The 23,668-nt window shown below is 42.3% G+C and overlaps 1 protein-coding gene across 4 annotated transcripts in view; it reads left to right on the top strand.

Moving 5' to 3' along the window:
- Positions 1-23,668, top strand: part of ASAP2 (ArfGAP with SH3 domain, ankyrin repeat and PH domain 2) — a 205,313-nt gene that overhangs the window by 99,258 nt on the left and 82,387 nt on the right. For all 4 annotated transcript variants that reach the window (XM_063442173.1, XM_063442175.1, XM_063442172.1 and 1 more), the window contains exons 4-7: positions 1,189-1,263; positions 10,905-10,954; positions 17,841-17,970; positions 20,121-20,206. In XM_063442173.1, coding sequence (XP_063298243.1) covers positions 1,189-1,263; positions 10,905-10,954; positions 17,841-17,970; positions 20,121-20,206 — 341 coding nt within the window. The remainder of the gene's footprint in view (positions 1-1,188; positions 1,264-10,904; positions 10,955-17,840; positions 17,971-20,120; positions 20,207-23,668) is intronic.

Below are 23,668 nucleotides of genomic sequence, written 5' to 3'. Positions count from 1 at the left end.
TTCAAGAAGTTTGGTGAGGTCATTGCAACTTTTAGGCAATAGTAACTGAGCTTAAAGATTAAAATGAGCGGGAACATTTTTCCTGCTCAGTTATTGCTGTTCTCCGCAATCCCCTGTTTAGTAAATAAGTGATGATCTTTGGGGCAAATCTATGCTGGTATCATCGTCTGTAGTCAGTGCTGGAAACTTATGGGTATGATATTACAGTGTTCATGAGCATGATGATTCTGTATTTCTCTGATGTTCTATTTGACGAAAAGCAAAGAGAAACAGGTATTCTTATTCACAAAATCCAAACATATCTGTCTAGAAGATTAACACTGGCTAATGAATTTTACATTAGACCCTGCTCTCTGTAGATAAATCCCAGTGCAGATAGACTGTGTTATAATCCCAAAAGCTTTACCGTTCTCTGACAAAACATCTGACAACATCCATTGCTTTCCACCTGCCTTGTAATTACATATTGTAAATGACAGAGAACATATTATGAAAACATTGTTCTGTGTTTAGCATTTTTAACTATATAGCAGTTGCGTTCAGCCCAATGAAACGACAAAACACTTATTCAAAGTGTTATGTGGGATTGCTGACTCATCTGTCGCTGGCTGGCTGTAAAATAGTGACTTGGCACATCTATATCCTGAATAATAAGGATTTACCCCTGCAAAAATAATTTAAAAAAATAAAAATTACTGTGCGTTTCCTTTAAAATCTTTATTAAGTGCTTTATTGTTGGACAGTAGGATAAAGAAATTAAATCGGCAAATACCATTATCAGAAAAATGATCAACTAAGCACTTTTTTACACAGAGAACTATATCAACCAATAGAAATCATCTGAATAAATGGCAAAATAAGAAGGTAGAACAGAGAGCGAATTGGAAGAGAACATTACAGAGAGGCAGGGGTGGTAAATCTCTAACCAAGGTGACGAAATCGTTTGGGTCTGGGCTGAGGTTTCATGGAAAGTCTTAAAATGTTCTTCAATATTCCTTAATATTATTAAATTGCCTTTCTACAGTTTGACTTGTGCATAGTTATATAGTAATATAGGCTGAAAGAAGATTCAATCAATCAATCACGTTCAGGAGAATAGTGAAGGATAAAGAAGGTTTTAGTAGCATACCTTGTAGAGTTTGTTTTAACCTGCAGAGATAAATGATTTCTCTATTTTTTACCTGACAGGTCCAGAATATGAATAATATTATAACATTCCCGTTAGACAGCTTGCTGAAAGGAGACCTGAAGGGAGTAAAAGGGGTAAGTGTGTCTTTATTTCAGTCTCGTGTTATATTGTATATGTATAGGTTTGTTGGAAATGGCAGAGTTAGCGTGGGCTCATAATCTTTATTCAATCATCTTTAAACTGGGACATCCGCAGAGCATACTATTTACAAACTCGTCCCCACCTTGCTTACGTAACCTGTTAAGGGAGAGGTTTGTACCCTTACAGCACAGATCCATATGGTCAGGATCACAAAAGTGTGCACACTTTATAGAAATGCTACAGATGCTTCTGTACTATCTTGTGAGTATGGACATAGTAGAAATCATGATGTACATTGAAATTCCAGGTTAGATGCTGCAATTGTCCCTTCTTTTCCCCTCCCCCTTATAGGCAAGAACAATGAATTGTCAGAAAAGGCTGGAAAATCAATTAAATATTATTATGAAAATTACTTGTGAATTGGCGTTGTGTGACAGTGTGGCACACTGTCACACAACGCCAATTCACAAGTAATTTTCATAATAATATTGAATTGATTTTCCAGCCTATTTTATTTAATGTGTGATTCTCTTCTCAAATGTTCAGCATTTTTGTTAGGACTGTTGATGTGTTGCTTTTTACCAGGGTTTTGGGAATAAGGGCATGTAGTCACATACTGTAAGTCCAAGTATGCATTCGCTGTTATATATAATGGGCATGTCATGGTTTAACACACCATACTACACAGAAGGTGATATAATTGCATGATTTTGCTATTACATGACGAAAAGTCATGATTTTCATAATTGCATGATTTTGCTATTACATGACGAAAAGTCATGATTTTCAAGACACGGAGGCGAGTATTGCATATCCCTTTCTTTACTGTCCACCAATAGCAGCAAAGAATACAAATATAATGAAAAAATGAAGAACATACATTAACATAGGCCCCTCCCCGCTCAGGTCCCAGTATATTAGGCAGCACTTCCCTTCCATATCCCTCTTTCTGAAGATGCGACCTAGTAACAATGTCCGAACAAGAACAAAAAACAGAGTCCAATAGTCCAAATAAGAGATTCTCACAACAGGGAAGCACGACCAGATGAGCAGTAGGACCAGAGATTATCAGCGGGAAGAGTCCATTCAACTTGGATAACAGCATGCCATCTTGTTGGATTAGGATGTGAAAACATAAAGAGACAGGAGCCGAGAGGTTAAGATCAATAATTGCAACTATTGTCAGGTACCAACTGAGGAGAAAATTCCAAATAAATACAAACCCACATCTTAGGGTGATTAGTAAGCCTATCATAACATAAACCTATCCTTGAGACATGGCCCCACTTACCGTACCCAAATATTCCATGTGACTCGTTGCAACCTACAAAATAAGGGGTGGGGAGACATGAATAATAAACGTGGGTGGGACAATACTCGCCTCCGTGTCTTTAATAAAATCATGACTTTTCGTCATGTAATAGCAAAATCATGCAATTTTATAACAAGACACGGAGGCTCATATTGCAAGTTTAAAGCTGATTAACTACGGCCGTAAAAGAATGTGGGGCCGGGCGAAAGTAAAATTCACGGAAGGTAGATTCCCTAGACCAGTCGGCTGTCCTCATAATATCTTCCAGACGAGCCCCTGCAGTCATCATCGAGGATGCTGAGGCCCCCCGGACCGAATGGGCGCCGAAGATCGTGGTATCGATGCCTGCCTGATCCAATAACCATCGCACCCATCGTGACAATGTGGTGCTAGAGACCGGTCGGAAAGGCGGTCGAAAGGATAGGAACAGCTGTGGGGATACCTGTGAACGATGACATCTGGTACGATCTTCGTATTCGCGAAGGCAAGTCACGGGACATAATGCTGGAGAGGTAGGAAAAGCGGGGTAGGACACCGACTTGATAGAGGTTTTTGTCCGGCGACTGATGTTGAACGTGACCCCGTCCGGGGTGTATGACTTGGCATCGAAGTCCAGGGCTCTAACGTCCGAAACTCTCTTGCAGGATACGAGGCAGAGCAGGCAGACCAATTTGGCAGAAAGTTGCTTCAGGGAGAGCGCTGAGTTAGCGGGCCATGACGAGATAAAGGATAGTACAATGGACACATCCCATGACGTGGAGTAGCGAGGTCTGGGTGGTCGGGAGAATCGTGAGCCCCGGAGGAGCCGGCACACCAAGTGATGTTGACCCGCCGGGCATCCATCGAAACCTTGATGAATTGCCGAGATGGCTGACCTGTAAAGGTTGATAGTCCTGTAAGCCTTCCCCGCCTCGAAGAGGGACGTAAAAAATTGCAGAACCAAGGTTACAGGGGCCGAAACGGGATCCACGTCCCTAGCCATGCACCAGCCAGTCCAAGCTCGCCAAGCTGACCCATAGGCTCGTCTAGTTCCTGGGGCCCATGCTTCCGCCAACAGGCGTCTAGTTGTGTCCGAAACTCCTTGGATTTCCCAGGGTCCCCGGAGATCCGCCATGCCAGGAGTGGGAGGGAGCCGTCCAACCGGAGCGGGTGACACCGTCCCATCGGGTCTAGCAGCAGATTGTGGCGTGGTGGTAGCAACCGTGGGTAGTCCATCGTCATCTCGAGAATCTGGGGGAACCAAGACTGGGTTTCCCAGAATGGGGTTACCATGACTAATTCTGCCCGGTGTCTGCGGGTCTGAAGGAGGGAGCGTGGAATCATGGAAAACGGTGGAAAGGCATATAGGAGGTCCCCGTTCCAGACTTGCAGGAAGGCGTCTACTGCCTCCGCCATCGGGTCTGGCCTCCAGCTGAAGAATCGAGATAGCTGGGTGTTGAGTCGGGAAGCGAAGAGGTCGATAGAAAAGGGACCCCAGAGAGATGATAAACTGGAGAACACCTCCGTGTCCAACTTCCAGTCGCTGGAGTCTGAGAGATAACGTGATCCCCAGTCTGCTTGGACGTTGTGCAGACCAGGTAGATACTCCGCGTGAACCATCAGGTTCCGTTCCAGGCAGAATTCCCAAAAGTCCTTCGCCAGGGTGGCCAACACTGCTGATTGTGTACCCCCCAGATGGTTGACATATCTCACCGCCGAGACGTTGTCCATTCGTAGGCGGATGCAGGTTAGGGCTCTGTCCCTCGCGAAGCTGCGGATGGCGAAGGAGCCTGCCAGAAGTTCCAGTGCGTTGATGTGTAGCCGTGAATGGACGTTGTCCATTCGTAGGCGGATGCAGGTTAGGGCTCTGTCCCTCGCGAAGCTGCGGATGGCGAAGGAGCCTGCCAGAAGTTCCAGTGCGTTGATGTGTAGCCGTGACTCGGCTGCCGACCACGACCCCCTGTAGATATCCCGTCGCAATGGGCCCCCCATCCGTGGAGGCTTGCATCGGAATCGATTGTGAATTCCGGTTGCGGGCCGAAGATTGCCTTGCCGTTCCATGCAGAGAGGTTGAGAATCCACCAACGCAGTTCGTCTTTCGTTTCGGTATCCAGTGACACTTGGTCTGCGTAAGACGCATCGGTTCTCAGGTGTGCGATCTTCAGGCGCTGCAGTGCCCGGTAGTGGAGTGGGGCCGGGAACACTGCCTGTATAGATGAGGCCAGTAGGCCAATGAGCCGTGCCAGCTGTCGCAGGGTGAGTTGGGGCCGAACTAGGGCTCTGCGTAACTCCTTGCGTATGGCGAGAATCTTGGACCTCCTTTGAGTCCACGAGGAATCCTAGGAATTCCATTCGCGTGGCGGGGGTTAGGCATGACTTTTCCCAATTGATAACGAAGCCCAAGCGGGAAAGGAGGTCTATGGCCAGCCGTAGGTGGGCAAGGAGAGTGGAGCGATCTTGAGCCATAAGGAGTATGTCGTCTAAGTATACGATCAGACGAACTCCCCGGCTGCGTAGCCATGCCATGACAGGACGTAGTAGCTTTGTGAAGCACCACGGTGCTGAGGAGAGGCCGAAGGGTAGGCATGTAAACTGCCAAGTCTCGCGTTGCCATTGGAAGCGTAGGAGGTCTCGGGAGTCCGGGGCAATTGGCACCGTCAAGTATGCATCCTTGAGGTCTAGCTTTGCTAGCCAGTCTCTGTGAAGGAGAAGGTCCCGTAATAGATGAATACCTTCCATTTTGAAATGGCGGTATCGGACTATGGCATTGAGGGGGCGTAGATTTATGACAGGCCTCAATTGTCCGCCTTTCTTTTCCACTAGGAAAATATTGCTTATGACCCCTGTGGGTTCGGGAGGTGCTTTTTCTATAGCCCCTTTGGTAAGAAGGGTGGAAAGCTCCATGTCGATCCGTCTGCGATCCTGGAGTGAAAAGCAGATCGGTCGAGGAGGGGGAATGTGTACGATGTTGTCTATCAGTTCTATGTGAAACCCTCGAATGGTAGTCAGTACCCAGGGGTCTGAGGTAATTTGTGACCAAGCTGGCAAAAAATGTCGGAGTCTGCCCCCTACACAAACATGAGAAAAAACATGAGGCTTGAGGTAACTCACCGTAGGGTCGTCTCGAACCCGGTTGTCCTCGAAAGCCTCTAGATCGCCACGGACGTCCTCGAGATGGGAAGAAGGAGGGGCGGGTGTTAGCCTCCTGGTATTGGGAGCGTTGGTGAAAGGAGCCTCGTCCCGTGCCACGGGATTGGAAATAGTTCCGGCCGGACAGACGGCTCCTGGATCTGCCGGCCCTGGTAGAGACCCGTCCCTGGAAAACTCGCCTCATAGAGGATTGAGCCTTATCCAGGGCAGTAAATGCCCCAACAAAACGCCCCAGGTCTTTTATAAAGGAATCGGCGAAGAGGAGGCCTTGGGCGTCCTTACCGGCTTCTGTTAGGGCGAGGTTAGCCAATTTGGGTTCTATCTTAAATAAGAGAGCCTTACGTCTCTCAATAGATAATGAGGTGATAACATTCCCTGCAATACAGATTGCTCTCTGGACCCAACCACGTAGGTCTTCAGGGTCAACCATGCGGTTTTCCGCTCTGGCGTCTTCCGCCAAATCAAAAAGTTTAGCCAATGGGCCAAATATGTCCAGGTGCTTATCCTGGCAGGATTTTAAGGCGGATTCGAGCCCTTTACGGGGGTTCCAGCCTAGCTTGGTAAGGAATTGGGTCATCTTGGGGTCTACCTCTGGAGTGTCGCAAACTTTGTTAGGCACAACAGGCCTTGGACACTCTGCCCTCAATTTGTTGCGTGCCGCTTTACTAAGTGGGTGTCGCACCCACTTCTCTAAATATGTGGCAACATGGTCGGCCGGGAGCCACTCTGCCGATCTCGGATGGTGTAAATCATCCGGGTCGAAGAGTGGAACGCCCGACGGGTCCACAAGGGCGGACTCCGCGGTCGCGGAGTGCCTAGTCCCTGGTTCGCCTCCGGACGTCTCTGCCTGGGCAGAGGGAAGGAGGTCAAAACCTGAATGAGCGGCATCCGCTTCAGAGTCGCTGTCAGACTCAATCCTAGCCTCCTCACTTGACCCGATTTCTGAGTCGGAGTCGCTCTCTACCTGTGCTCTGGCACATTTCCATAGCCGCGCCCGTTCTGCCTGGCGCGGAAAGGCTCTCTTGCGTGGTTGTGACACGCTTTCAGGGGCGACCGAAGGTACGCCAGTCATGGTGTTTCTGGAGGCAGAGGGACCTTTAGATTTGTGGGTAGCTTTCCTGGGTAAATCTCCCGGTGGGTCCACAGGAGGACACGGCTGAGGCGTTGTGGAGCCCGAGTAGCGCTCGTCCAAAGGACGTGGCTGGAGGGCCTGGGAAATGGTGTGGGAGAGAGTAGAGGACATGGACCCCATGGCTGCCATAATGGCGTCTGTCACTGAGCGCTGTAGCGCTAAGAACTGAGTCCTATCTGAGTGGGTAGTTCTGTCGGAGCGAGCAGGTGAATTACCTGAGGTGACAGGGCCTTCTCCCCTGCTGAGTGGGGTATCAGACTCCCCAGAGGGAGGTGAACCAGAATTTAGTCTGGGTTTAGGCATTTTAAATAGAGTGGGTATAATTAGTGAATCAATAAATCTCAAGAAAACTGACAAGGAATAGTTTTTGGGTTAGTCACCCAAAGTACTAACAAGCAAAAGAAAAAAGCGATCTCACCAGGGCCCAGACCAGAGTACACTCTGACAGGGAATAGGGAAGAAGACAGGAGGTTAGAAAATGGCCGCCGAGAATCTCGCGAGATTCGCGGTAAAATAAAGTAAGGTGAATAAAAGAAAAAACCAAACATTCGGTTAAAAGAGGTGAATTAAGTGAATACAATGGTGAGTATATGACAAAATGCAAAACTGCCGAATGGGCCGTTTGCAAGAAACAGGCGAACGCGGCAAAACAGCCGAACGGCCCTAACTGCCGAACGGTGATAGCGATGTGTGTGTATTATGAAAAAGACAGCTTGAGAAAAAATGTGCGCAAGATGGCGCCGATGCGGGAAAAGCAATGAAGAAAGTAAAAACGGGGAGTAAGAGAAAAATAGAGGGGTCTGGACCCTGGGCACAAATAGCAACTACCAAGTATAGTAGAGAGGAAAAACAATAAAAGCAAGATGGTAAATCAGAATAGAAAAAATGATAATACAAAATTAATAAAATATTAATAAAATATATAAAATACTAATAAAAAATAATAATAACAATAATAATAACGATAGCTAACGGTTATACAGAAAAAACAACTAATACTGATAATATAAATATTAATAAATTTAGAACAGTATTGAAAGAAGTGACATGTACTTATCTTTGATCGGAGCAGCAAAGAAAGAGGGATATGGAAGGGAAGTGCTGCCTAATATACCGGGACCTGAGCGGGGAGGGGCCTATGTTAATGTATGTTCTTCATTTTTTCATTATATTTGTATTCTTTGCTGCTATTGGTGGACAGTAAAGAAAGGGATATGCAATGTGAGCCTCCGTGTCTTGTTATAAAATCCAGGGCTTGACAATTTTGCCTTGATTCTAGGAGCCAGCTAAAAAAAAAGTTAGGAGCCAGATTTTTAAATTTACATAGCTTTATATTCAACAAAAAAATAGAAATTTTAAAGGGACACGATAGTCACCAGGACCACTACAGCTTAATGTAGTGGTTCTGATGTCTATAGCCCGTCCCTGCAGGCTTTTCTAATGTAAACACTGACTTTTCAGAGAAAAGGCAGTGTTTACGTTGCTTCCTAGTGACACCTCGAGTGACTGTCACTCAGATGGTCACTAGCGGTGCTTCCAAGCTTTGTGTGGAGGCACTTCATGTTCCCCATAGAGATGCCTTGATTCAATTGATTGATTGCATTGATGAGGAGATGCTGATTAGTGCAGCGTTTTGCAGCCAATTCTATGGGAAAACATTGGATTGGCTGAGATCATCAACTTGATAGAGGCCATAGAGGCAGGGCCAGTCAAAGGGAGACCAGCATGGTGTGGGGGAAAAAAGGCAAGTAAAAACACCATTCCCTTGTGAACGGAAGGGGTCTTGTAACCTAAACACACACATCATGACACACACACCATGACAGACCCACACACACGCATATACCATGACAGACAGACAGACCCACACACACGTATATACCATGACACACATATTCCATGACAGACAGACCCATACACTCACACACCATGACAGACACACCATGATAGACACACACACCATGATAGACGGACACAGACACACCATGATAGACGGACACAGACACACCATGATAGACGGACACAGACACACCATGATAGACGGACACAGACACACCATGATAGACGGACACAGACACACCATGATAGACGGACACAGACACACCATGATAGACGGACACAGACACACCATGATAGACGGACACAGACACACCATGATAGACGGACACAGACACACCATGATAGACGGACACAGACACACCATGATAGACGGACACAGACACACCATGATAGACGGACACAGACACACCATGATAGACGGACACAGACACACCATGATAGACGGACACAGACACACCATGATAGACGGACACAGACACACCATGATAGACGGACACAGACACACCATGATAGACGGACACAGACACACCATGATAGACGGACACAGACACACCATGATAGACGGACACAGACACACCATGATAGACGGACACAGACACACCATGATAGACGGACACAGACACACCATGATAGACGGACACAGACACACCATGATAGACGGACACAGACACACCATGATAGACGGACACAGACACACCATGATAGACGGACACAGACACACCATGATAGACGGACACAGACACACCATGATAGACGGACACAGACACACCATGATAGACGGACACAGACACACCATGATAGACGGACACAGACACACCATGATAGACGGACACAGACACACCATGATAGACGGACACAGACACACCATGATAGACGGACACAGACACACCATGATAGACGGACACAGACACACCATGATAGACGGACACAGACACACCATGATAGACGGACACAGACACACCATGATAGACGGACACAGACACACCATGATAGACGGACACAGACACACCATGATAGACGGACACAGACACACCATGATAGACGGACACAGACACACCATGATAGACGGACACAGACACACCATGATAGACGGACACAGACACACCATGATAGACGGACACAGACACACCATGATAGACGGACACACACACCATGATAGACGGACACACACACCATGATAGACGGACACACACACACCATGATAGACGGACACACACACCATGATAGACGGACACACACACACCATGATAGACGGACACACACACCATGATAGACGGACACACACACCATGATAGACGGACACAGACACACCATGAAAGACGGACACACACACCATGATAGACGGACACAGACACACCATGAAAGACAGCACAAACACACATACACCACACACAGACACACACACACACACACAATGACAGAGAGACCCATACACTCACACTATGACAGACAGACAATACCTGTGGGGTCCACTGGGGGATCATGCAGGTGGGCAGCAAGTTGGGGAATTATGGAGGCGAGCGGCATGCTGGTAGGTCGTGGAGGCAGGCGGCATGCTGGGGGGGGGGGTCTTGGAGGCGGGCGGAAAACTGCACGTATTGCTGCCGGGAGGCTCTGCTACACCGCACCCCGCTTAGTGAGACCGGGGTCGGAATATGACGTCATATTCTTAAGAAGCGGTACGCGAGGGTTGGGGAGCAGAGCATGGACATCACAGCTCCCTCGCCTCCCAGCAGCAATATGCGCAGCTAGCCGCCGACCTCCATGACCTACCAGCATGCCGCCCGCCTCCATAATCCCCCAACTTGCCACCAATTCGCCGGGCTTGCATATCACAGGTGCCAAGGCAAAATTCTTAGGCGCAGTGGCGACTTGGCGCCTTGGATCTGTCGAGCCCTGATATAATCCATGCAACTTCCAATAATCAGAACACGGATCACGCCTGTGGCTTTAAACTTGAGCAGAACTGTGATTTACATTCCCTGGTCTGCACAAGGTTGGTTACATAGTTAATATCTGTATACGGTATATGGGTTCTGGTGTTATCTGTCATGCAGGTTTTTTTTATTTTTTAAAATGTATTCACAGCAATTAATTATTCTTCATTCTTCATACAAGTCTCCTTCACTAGGTTCTTGCTTCACATGTTCAATATTAGAAATTGGATATATACTAAGCAACATGTTTATGTATTTACAATCAAGATGTCTTGTGCTTTGCAGGATTTGAAAAAACCTTTTGATAAAGCATGGAAAGACTATGAAACTAAAGTGTAAGTTATTTACCATTTCTTTGTATTGTAGAATGAACTTGCTTCTAGTATTCTGTTAGGACACACACTGTACTTACAGGCAAGGAAATCTTTATAAAATAAATGTAATCATTGTGGCTGTATTATATAACATTTTATACTATTTTGAAGAAAGAGAAAAAAACTAAAACGTATAGTCTATTGTCTTTCATTAAATGATATATTGGTTACATGCAACGGCCTACTAACTGGCTTTTGACTTGTCAATCGCCTGCTGTGAGACTTGTTACTGACCTGCTTTGAGGAGGTACTACAGAGGTTATGAAAAGGAACAAGAACCATGGTATATGTCCAGCCAAAGGAAGCTACAGAAGATCAGCAACTTTTTACTCGCAAAGTTTAAAAAAAATAATCATTTATTATTATTTTTTTTGGGGGGGGGGTGGAGGGGGGGGGGGGGTAAATGTCTAAATAGTGAAGTATTTTAACAAATGCAAGTAGCCTTGGAGAAATCACATAAACCTATCTCCCATATGGGATGTTGATCCCCCTTGAACCTTTTAAAAGTTTCCAAAATATATTTCCCCTTTAATCAGCTGCCCTTCTTTCTTGGTATGGATGTTACTTGCCTCCTGCAGTACCTCCCTTAGCCTGGAAATACTATATAATACAATTGTAGTTTTTATTTATTGGTGTAAGAATGGCCATCTAATTTATAGGAGTAGCTGTAGATATCAGTAATGGTCAGCTATCCATTTAGCCTTCAGGTAGACCTAGAATGAAGCAGAGTTCTCTGTAAATGGTGAACATCAAATTACCGCTTTATATGTTCTCTAATTATAATCCACAGTATCCTGTTAAGAATATTTAATTTGTCATTGTTTAAATTATCATCACCAATTCACAAACAGGAGGCTCCAGCAGGCTCTAGAAGGCTATTTGCAGTGCAGGAGATAGGAACGTCTAAATTAACAGAATGTGCAATACAGGAAATTTAAACATTAGATCTGTCTTCACATGAAGTGTTTAGGAAGGCTATGAAAGCCACATGATGGGAGGTGTGACTTGCGCTATATAAACTAAGTAATTTAACGCTAATGACAGAGAACTGAGCAGAGAGACTGCAGGGGCATGATCTATACACCGATATTGCTTATTTAGGATAATTGGTGCCTTTAAGTAGTAGATATTTTATTAGTCACAAGTTATAGGTCTGTATATCAGGATAAGGATTTTAAATGTAATCTTTTTATTATCATTTAATTTGTTAAATAATTTGTTGATGTCAAATATGATTTAGATAGAACATAAACAAAAGCATGTGGTTTTCAGTGTGTAAGCTGCAAGTTGTTTTTCTGCAGTTTTTTGTTTTTTTAATTGCCCTAACAGCTAGTTTCTGAACTTTTTTCCTGGCCTGGTCAGTGGAAAGAATTGCCTAGACTCCCCGAAGATAAACCATTAATCTCTCTTTCTAATCAGCACATCAAATGTGTGCTGCTCTTTTACAAGTCATATGATGGAACAAAATGAACTGACGGGATCATGAGTAATTCATAAAGACTCTTTCGTGATACAATTATAGCTAGTGTTAGGGTTCATTAAAGTGCATCTAGCAGAAAGTCTGCTGGTTTGGGTTTTGAGGCTCTAGTGTCTGATACAGAATGCAGAATAAAACCAAACCTCACCCTGCATTCTAAAAACAAAGTGTTACTGGAAAGAATTTCAATGATGGCCGTCATGTCTCACTTTCCAAACGTCTGATTTAATACAGAAAAAAGGAAATTAATTACAGCTCATTGCTCTGAGCGAATGACCTCTCGCTGGCAGTGCTTTCTTGCAAGAATCCACATATTAGGGTTGCGTGTTTGGTTATGTGTGTAATAATTAAAGGGACACTTTTACATTTTCATATATAATTAAAGCAGACTGAGTAGAAAAAAAAAAAAAAACATAAAAAAATTTGCCTAAACTACACATGCACGTGTGGGTATCTGGAATTCCTCTATTAAAGATGGATGGACTTGCGGGGTCCAGTAATAATGTAAAATGGAGTATATTAGTAAATACAAGGCCGCTCTTCCTGAAAACCTGTTTGGAATGTGAACCTCTCTTACCATTGTGAACCATCTTACCAAATGTGAACCATTTACTTACCAAGGTTTGAGAGCTTAGCCTTTTGGGTGTGAACTTATTTATAAATGTGATGTCCATATATTGAGTTTGAGAATTAATTGCAAAGCTACCTTGAAATGTAATTCTGAAATAAAAACTCAGAATACCCCCTTGACAATCTGCATGCTCGTGTATACATCTTTGTATCCCTCCATATATTGCACTCTGTTTGCTAACCTATATGACTGCTATATAATGAGCTTTTTTTTTCTTCCAAAATTGTATTCACGACAGATTTCTACATCTATTTTTAATAAATTACACATTTACTTTTAAACTAAGTGCAACCAGATGATTTTTACTTTCTTTTTTCCTTTAAAGACCTCACTACAGTTCTCACTAGCTGTTTTATTTTTTTTAATATCTTTTACTTTTATATTTTAGCATATTGTTATTTTGTATTCATTAACCTTATACTATAACCACAGCCAACGCTATTTGTTGCCCTAACAATCTCGAATTAATTACATTGCCAGCCTTATCTCCCTTAACTACTTTCTGTGTCAAACCTCAGCCCTTTGGCAATGCTTAGACGGGCTTCCTTTTTACTTTAGAATTCTGGCTAAAATTATAGTGTGCCCAAGACTACATATCATTGCTAATTAGCAAGTGCATCTGCTCTGTTTTCATCCACACCTCCAACATTGCACCTAAGGCAGGACTCAAAATTCCCACTTTACATAAGCCATTGGCAAGTAAAAAAAACTTTTTCCACCTGCACTGTGAATGTTTACATGGTGTGTTCAATAAAAACATGGCAACATTTCATTCTTTGTGTGTTATTAGTTTAAGCAGACTGTGATTGTCTATTGTTGTGACTTAGATGATGATCAGATCACATTTTATGACCAATTTGTGCAGAAATCCATATCATTCCAAAGGGTTCACATACTTTTTCTTGCAACTGTATATATATAGTGAAAGAATGTGGAAAGTGAAGGCAGTAGTAGTCCCAGTTGTGATAGGAGCACTCGGGGCTGTCACTCCCAAGTTGGGGGAGTGGCTTCAACAGATTCCAGGTGGGACATCTGAGATCGCTGTCCAGAAGAGTGCAGTTCTAGGAACAGCTAAGATACTGCAGAGAACCCTCAGGCTCCCAGGCCTCTGGTAGAGGACCCGAGAATGAGGAATAAACATACCACCCAGGAGGGTTGAGAAAATATATGCTTACCCCATATATTATATATATATATAATATATGGGGTAAGCAAACCTATGAGCTCCACTAATTTACGTTCATTGGTTTACAATTAAACTACTAACCTACATGGCCACACAGGTGGATTAAGGCTACTCAGGGCCCAATCCAGGGTGCGAGATTGCGGCCCCATCCTAGAGTCCTTGGCTCTATACTGTAAATGTTGTTTGTGTGTGGTGGTGAAGTGTGTGTGTGTGTGTGTGGAGGAGTAGCTGTATGGGGGTGGGGGGGGGTGGCTGAGTGTGTCTAGAATTATGTACCCGTGTAAGTGCCTGAGATTGCATGTGTACATTTCTAACCGAGTGTCTCTGTGTCTCTGGCATTGAATACCTGTGTATGTGCCTGAGCATCCTTGTGTTTGAATGTGAGTGTCTGTTTTCGTGTTCATGTGTATGTCTGGGAGCGTATGTGTGTGGGATTGTTGCTTGTGCTGTGTTGTATTTATGGTCAAGCTGTGTTTCATGTGTGGGAGGGAGTAGAGTGTGACATAGAGTGTGACAGGGTTAGGTGAGGGGGTGTGAGTCTGGCTGGTTGAGGGGATGAGTATTACAGGGTAAGTATGGTATAATGAGAGGGGTGGTGCGTGTGATTTGGTTGGGTGGTGAGGGGGGAGTGACTGTGACAAGGCAGGGCGGTGGCAGAGTGGCATGGTGACTGAGGGGGTTATAATGTATGGTGGTTTATTGTGTGTTTCCCCATAATGTAATTACTTTTTTTGTGGAAGTCAGAGTGCAGGTTGGAAAGCCTTTACTCGAACTACTTCACAGAGCGCAGGAACCGTGAGGAACCACAAACCACCACCGTTCAGCGTGTGTGTTATGGCTTGCAGAGGCAAGTACTTTTTAATGCCTGGCTGGCTTATAGTATGGGACTACGATTTCATTTATTTTTTTTATTAGCCCTTAAGTACAATTTTTAGTTTAACCTCCCTTCTGATTACATTTAATTTTTACCTTGTATCCTGGTTCCATTATCCATTATAAACATGTCATCTAACTTGTGCTGGGTCCTCGTCACATCTTGTTCCTGTAAACCGTATTTATCACACTTAGGGTTGTATTCACTAAACACCATATTGGAGTGAATTTAGATCCCATTTGCAACATTTAGGCTTAAACCACTTTTGAGGTGGACTATCTTTTTATTGTAAGGAATCTTTTTTATACTTTGTTTCCAAAAAGAAGTTAGGTGCTTTCTTCACCTACACCCGGCATCCTGGATTTCATTTGGTGTTTTATCTAAGAAGCATAAGCTGTGAACCTAGTATCCAGATCATTATCAAGTGGCCACCATACTTCCAAGTATGGAGCTTTTAGTCTGAGCCAGCTTTTGGAGTGGCTCCGAACCATGTGAGTGGGTCCATAGATTTATTTTACATATAGTCAGTTGTTACTATATTACCCTATGTGCCTGTTCTTTTTCATTACTGTATATACCGATTGTGGTAACATTCTATCTTACCGTGTGCTCTCACCATTATTTATTGTATTTTTCACTTGTATTGTGTGTGTTTGGAGTGATACACACGGTGATTGAAGCACCACCCTTTTTAATTGATTCTTACTATATTATTATTATTGCTATTTAGGTTTAAATAGCCAACCTGTGCCTATAGCTAAGCTAGAGAGTTTTTGCCTACATTTTCCAGTTTTCATTTCATTACCATTTCAGATTTAGGGAATAAACCCCTTACTTTTTCTTCATTTGACAGTTCTGTGTAATATATTGGCACTTTGTACAATATACTAACTGAGGCTGAGCTCTATGATTCTATCCTTAGAGAAATTTATTTAATGAAAAGACTCACTGTTCAACAAAACTGGAAAAGGTCTCAGAATGTTCTCACCCTCTTTCAGTTTCCCTCTGAAACTCTCTTTCTTGGCAAGAAAAAAAAAGATAAAACATTAAGCCAAGATATATCAGACATTTCAAAGAAGTACACTTTAAAAATCAGCTTTGTTAGACATATTTTTAACAAAATTTGTTATTCTGTTTTAACCTTAGTAGAAGTTCTTTTCACATTCTCTTTTGTGTAACTAGGTATACCGGCACAGCATGAATAATGAAGATACAATCATGTTGTTCTGCTGTACTGTCAGTTTATGTCCCCTCGGGAATGAGGATTTATTTTTTTATTTAACAAGTTTATTCTTGTTTCTGAATGAAATGTAAAAAAATATATTTTTCAGAAAAGGCCTCTGAATTTAGAATGGCAGAAAAACTTTCATGGGGTGGGGGTTTAACAAACAGATTGATAAACCTGCTGCTGTGCCAAAAAAGTAAAAAAAATAAACGACGAACATACCTGACTGTTTTAATACGTTGTGCCACAAAAAGGCACAAAACTGTCTGACACTTTGACAATTCTCCCCCATTGTGTCATTCCTCAGAACGTGTGTTGTGTATGAATGTATAGTAAAACCTAGAACTAAAAATGGCAGTAATGTATCTCTTAAAGTGCAATTCTTTTAATATTTTTTTAATTTAGATGTTATCAAGCTTATCAAATACCGTAAGTTAATATTTTTGGATAAAATGTGAAAACGTTTCTTTTCAAAATATTAAAATCAATAAAATAATAAAAACAAAAATATAATATTTTTTATTTTAATGTATATATAAAAAAATATTACAAGATTAACATATATTCATAGTATGAATTTATTTTTAACTTTATTTAAAAATATTAAATCATTTGAAAAGCTTCTCCAACATTATTAAGTCGAGACCATAGTTTGTATAAATAAACAACTTGCTAAACTATATAAATCACAAGCAGCAGATCAATTGATTCAGATATTATCAGTATCACTAGTGGGATGCAGGACAGAGTAGAGGCAGATACAAATCTCAATCTGGAAAGGATGGAATTTAGTACTGCAGTTCATTACTAGCAATTTTACAAAAGGTAAGAAATATTAAAGCATAGAGAGCCATCGCTTAAACACCAGCACCAAACACCTGCAGCACTGTAAAGGACGACACGTGGGTTACTAAATAGTTATCATTGCCATTACCCTATCTAGTAACGTTTTATATATATTTTTTCTCCTTAAAGACATTTATTGAACAAATCATAATTAGCTGGTGTAGCCAGAAAGCTTTACATTGACAAAGATGCAGTGATTTTGAAGTCATGGAATACGTTATCCATTGGATCAGAATGCAGAGTGCCAATATACAGAATTTGGACAACTGGGAAACCAAGCTGTGTTTATGTTCCCATACAACCCTTAGTGGTCACCTGTGAGCATCCATAGAATAAAAGAGTTATTAGAGGCCATGTGCAAAAACACAGCATCATCCCAGCAAAATGGATGTTTGGCTAAATATGACTGCCATCTACAACCTATTAGAACTGGTTGCCAATCTGTAAAATCTGTCATTAACACTTAATAAAACTACAAGTAGATTTGTGGCACTTTTCAGGTTTTGTGCTTGTTCATCATCTCTGTTTTGTATTGTGTTATGTGACAAGCCACTCATTGTACAGTGGATAGGAAATAACACAGATATGTCATGTCATTTGCAACACAGGACCAAAATAGAAAAGGAAAAAAAGGAGCACGCCAAACTTCACGGGATGATCCGCACTGAGATTAGCGGGGCTGAAATTGCTGAGGAAATGGAGAAAGAAAGACGCTTCTTCCAGCTACAGATGTGTGAGGTAAAATGGCAGCGTCTTGTTATCTGTAACATAAAACTCTAAAAAAGATCTTCCATCTAAGAATGTGGGAGGTCAAATGGCAGCATACTTTTGTGGTTACAAACAATTCTTTAAATTTAGCTATTAGCAGCAGTGGTGGAACCAATACAGATAGGGCCCTGATGCGAGGAGTTTTTATGCCCCTCTGTATCAGGGTACCTACCTCTACCGGCATAATTTGCCCACTTGTCATGACAATGAGGCAGCATCCCGGGGGTCCAGTGGCTCTAATTTCTGGGTGAGGCTGATAGGTGTCTGGGGCTAGTGCAGGCTTTCCTTCCTCTCCTCCTCCTCTCTGTGCCTCATCCAAGCAGTTCACTCTACCTGCTTAAGTCCAAGTGGTCACCAGCCCCTTTAGCTGATGGGAAGACCCTTTATTTGGATCTGATGATCTGGGATTTAGTTAAGATATCATGTTGACTCTTTTTTTGTGACACCAAACATTGTTTACTGAAGAAGTTGGAAACCCTGTCTGTTTTCAGCGTTATATAAAGAAAAATGATCCCATCAAACTTAAAACTGAATAAAAATGTATTGTGGCAACTCTAATGGTACGAATGTTTAGATCAGAAAGCTAATTGTCAACTTTTTGGTTGATATATTGTCATCCCAAATTTTTTGGGCGAAATCACCATTAACCCCTTAAGGACACATGACATGTGTGACACGTCATGATTCCATTTTATTCCAGAAGTTTGGTCCTTAAGGGGTTAAAGGTATAAATGGAAGGCTGTATTTCACTAAAGATCTCTTCCTGCATGTTGGTGTCTTGGAATGGACAAAGTGCAGCTATATGTAACTTTTATCTCCAAGTTCTAAATATAGCTGCATTTCTTCTTTCAAACATTTTAACAGCGAAGCCCACACTTCAGTTTTAAATCTTTAGGGGCCTAGATATTGATATAATGTCACACTTTTGGCTGCAGAGACCACACAGGATTTAAAGTACAGTAATGAAAATGTAGGCTCTGCAAATTCCAAACATTCATTTTTTTTTTTATACACATGCAAAAAAAATGTGTAAAGGTGAGGTAGAGCGATAGGAACATGCTGAGTGGGAGCTTTATAAATCTATATTAAGCATTTCGCACCTCCATTCTCATCACAGGCACTGTTTTGTTCCTAAGGTGACATAGATTGAAGCGGTTTGGTTTTGCAGAGCATCTGGACTGCAGTATAAAAAATTGTCTTAAAAAAATAAAAAATTATATTTTTAAAGTGGTAAAGGAAATAGGATCCCCTTGCAAACTATGCTGATGGGTCCAAGTACCATTTGGCTTGTTTTTAGATCGACTGTGTTCAAAACCGTGTCTTTGTGCATGCACTATTTAATGTAAATCTGCACTAATGTGCCCATTGAGTCACACTTTGTACACTTATCATAGTAGTAGTGCATAGCAGCTTAAGAGGAAAAGGATTGCCTACCCCTGGCTATACATGTCAGATTCATTTATATGCTTTATTAAGCAAGCCTTGGTCTGAACGTGCAGCGAGAGGCTCCTGAAAGGGTTCATTTAGAATGCCATAATATTTTCACTTGTGACTAATGTGACAATGTCAAAAGCAGGTAATTATTTCCAGTAGACCGCAATTATAAGTTTGATGTTCTCTTCCAAGAAATGTATGTTGCTTTGCCCACGTGATACTCCGTCCCAAAGAGGTCAATCAGTGAAGAAATTAATTTTATTGCCTTTGATGGATGTCTATGAGCTGTTATTTACGTATAACCATGTGAGAAGCACATGCTAACGAAGGCACTCTGACTTTGAAAATAATAGATTAGGTTGAAAAATATATGGCAGACTTGGGATGCGTATCATTGAGATGCATTTCCGTGTGTGTGTGTGTGTGTGTATATATATATATATGTATACACACACACACACACACCTGTTAATTTGTCTATATGAAAAATATTCCTCAATTTAAAATACTTGTAGAATTATTAACCAGAATCTGAATTGAAAATTAACTTTTAACTGAAAAGCTGGCTTGGAGAACATTTAACATTTTGGATTTCGTGGCCTACAATTTTTTTTTGATTCACTTCACATTCCTGACAATCTGGTGAGATTTTTAAGCATTAAGTGCCTTTTCTGTTTCTTTAACAGTACCTGCTGAAAGTGAATGAAATAAAGATCAAAAAAGGAGTTGATCTACTGCAAAACTTAATTAAGTACTTCCACGCGCAATGCAAGTAAGTAGATAATATAATTGTTATTGTCAATGTGACATCCTGGTAAAATATATCGCCTTTTCTTTCCAATGTAACTATACTGTGCATTCAGAGAAACGAGCAAATAGCAACAGGTTTGTGATTATCCAATAATGGCGTATGTTTGAAGGCGGCAGGGTATTCGCCAATGGCTATATGAGTATAAAACATTTCCGAGTGTTTTATAACAGGTTAGCACAGTTGGGTTCTCACGTTTGCTACACTTGTATTTAATTTTATTTTAATATACCACACAGAGAGAGAAACAGAGATGCAGAACTTGATGTTGGAGCATGTACAAATATTTCCTTACATAGTTAACAGTAGTGTGGCTGTATAAAAGGATAAATGGAGCTGTGGTTAAGGCTGCCAGGAAGCACACAATACTTCCTTACTCTCCAGTATATCACTTTCCGCAACTGGCTGTGTTAGTACGATAAGGCGGTTTTATACTTTCCAGTCTATCTATATGTTAAAGTTAGCTGTATCTCTCGATTCCTGTTTTTTTTTTTCCTATTACTTTTCATGATTCAGCAAGTGGAGGGGGTGAAGAGTGGTGGCCTCAAATACATCTATTCAGATTCCAGAGTTTACATTGTTGGCAAACTACACACTCTAACTAAACTTTGCTGATCATCACTAGTGGCTTACAAATGGTCATGTGTAATTAGCTAGCAATTTAACATTTTGTAATTGCATACCACTCGCTTTCATTGTGACTTGAACATTCCGTAGATCAGGGAACACATCAGGAAGCTGTTGTTCACGTCTTTACACCTTCTTCAATCTCATTGCTTGCCACTGACATTTGCAAGAAAAAAAAATGGAACAAAAATATGAAGTGGTAATAATTTGATAGCCTATTTACCCCAAACCTTCTTCTTCTCACCATTTCTTCCCTCACATGCTTTTTTTTTTTAATGAAGATATTCCACCTCTGCCATGCCTTTTCTTGTATCTTGAAAAGGCTGCAAGCTCCAAGCCCCTGAACTCTGTATTGGTCTTTACTTGTCATATCCAATCTATTACTGTGCTGTTGCCATCAAACAGTCTTCATAATGTAATTGAAGTTTGGCAGTCAGGATTATCTGCTTAAGTGCAGGTAATGTAAGGATAAGAGTTTGCCAATACCTTTGGAAATACTCATAGTGTGTTTAATTAAACCAAATGATGTCTAATTAGAATTTCTTTTTAATCTTTTTAAACAGTTTTTTTTTCTTTTTCTCCCCATTGCTAATTATGCATATGTCAAGTTAGCTATTAAATGCATACATTGCTCACTCCAAAGGAGTTAAACATAGACTAGTGAATGCTCACAGTGGGCCTGTTTCGTTAATTATATATGAGAAGTGTAGAAATCTTAAGATATTTTTTTTTATGTTTTGACTGCTGTAAAAGCCTGATATTAAACCTATATTTGTTGTACGAAGCTTTAAGTAATTCAATTACAATATGACTACAATTGAACCTAAAGGGACAATATAGTCAGCAAAACAACTTTAGCTTAATGAATGCAGTTTTGGTGTATAAATGGTGCCCCTGCAGTCACACTGCTCAATTCTCTGCCATTTAGAAGTTAAATCACTTTTGTTTCTGTACGTGCAGCCCTAGGGCTATCTTTAATATTCATTTGGCCCTGGGCAAGATTCTGCTGATGGGGCCTTCAATAAGCTCCTTGCTGTAGGTAAGAGATGAAATGTCACTGGCTAGCTGCAGCAGGCAAAAGATGATGTGGTATAGGCTGCCAGCTGCAGGAAAGAAATTATGAGACATAATTTGGCAGCAGCAGGTAAAATATGAATGTGGCACAGGCTAGCAGCAGCAGCTAAGAGATGGGTTGGCACAGGCTAGCAGCAGCTGGTAAGTTGTGTGTGTGTGTGTAGGACCAATACATGAACCTGCTTCACTGGCATTATGGGTTATTATCCTCTCCTGCTGCTTTATTGATGCAACTCTCCACACCCTAAGCCATCCACACCATAACTGAGGGTGATGGGAGTTGTGCTGGAACAAACCATTGGGATTCTCGTTTTCTGAACTCATGGCATACCTGCCTGCTGTGCCAATCGGGACCCTTTACCCACATTGCCCTGTACCCAGCCACCATCAACTGACCGGTTTTGATTGCTCAGTGCTCCGGATCCTTGGTTAGGCCCTTGCCTCCCCGCTGCCTGTGAGCTCCAGCAAGACTCCTCAAATCAGTGCGAGAGCTGTCAGAGCAGCATGAAATCTAAGGGACTCTGAAAGTCTTCTTGAAGATGGCACTGCCCATTACTAGCTTCCCTGCCTTCCCTGTGTTTAGAGAAAGCTAGAGGAGACAAAAGAAAAATCCATCACATGGTGATTGGAAATGGCGACCAATTCGCTTTCAGAATGGGAGTAGGCAGGGTTCAGGCTGCCTGATTTGAAAGTATATTGATTTGGCACACAGTGAATACAGTATGGCTCTCTATTCCACATAGTTGCCAACATTTGAAAAAAAATGTCCATGGGCACGTTGGCGTAGATTTTTCAAAATGTTGTTGACACAAAATCATTTTTTTCACCTGTCGCTTAATTTGCACCCTAACCGTCACTTTGAATGTATATTATTTTTTCTGTGACACAATGGATAGTTTGAATAAGGGACTGGAATGCAGGTGTCTATTTGTGTGTAGTGTTAGTGTTTGAATGCACAGATGTGTGCAGGGTATGTATCTTTGCATTTAGAGAGCTGAATGACAGACTGTCCCTTAATATTGATGCAGATTTTTATGGAACTAAATCAAGCTGAAAAAGCATAACTCCCAGTGTATATATTCTTTCAGGAAGTTGCAAGGCTCATATCACAGCAGGGAAATGGTAATTAAGTATGTTCCCCTTAATCTCACCTCTCCATTCCTGACAGCTTTCAGGAACAACACTATAGGCCGTTCCATATTCCATCATTAATCATCCACAGATACATCTATCTACCATATATACTCGAGTATAAGCCGAGTTTTTCAGCACATTTTTTGTGCTGAAAAACCCCAACTCGGCTTATACTCGAGTCAATAGTCTGTATTATGGCAATTTGCATTGCCATAATACAGACAGGGGGAGAGGGGGGCTGGCAGAGCTGTAACTTACCTGTCCTGCAGCTCCTGTCAGCTCTCTCCTCCTCCGCGCCGTCCGGTCAGCTCTTCTGTCAGCTCACACTGTAAGCGGCTCTCGCGAGACTTACACTGGGAGCTGACCGAGGTGCTGAACGGACGGCGCGGAGGAAGAGAGAGCTGACAGGAGCTGCAGGACAAGTAAGTTACAGCTCTGCCAGCCCCCCTCTCCCCCCTACTGAACTACCAATGACACTGGACCACCAGGGAAGGAGAGCCCCCCTCCCTGGCCAGCTGGCAAGCAGGGAGGGGGGACGAAAAAAAAAATATATATATATATTAATAATAATAAAATAATACAAATAAATAA

This window comes from Pelobates fuscus, chromosome 2 (assembly GCF_036172605.1).
Source record: "Pelobates fuscus isolate aPelFus1 chromosome 2, aPelFus1.pri, whole genome shotgun sequence".
NCBI lineage: Eukaryota > Metazoa > Chordata > Amphibia > Anura > Pelobatidae > Pelobates > Pelobates fuscus.
Note: the sequence above shows the minus strand (reverse complement) of the source record. Positions and strands in the feature narration are given on the sequence as shown.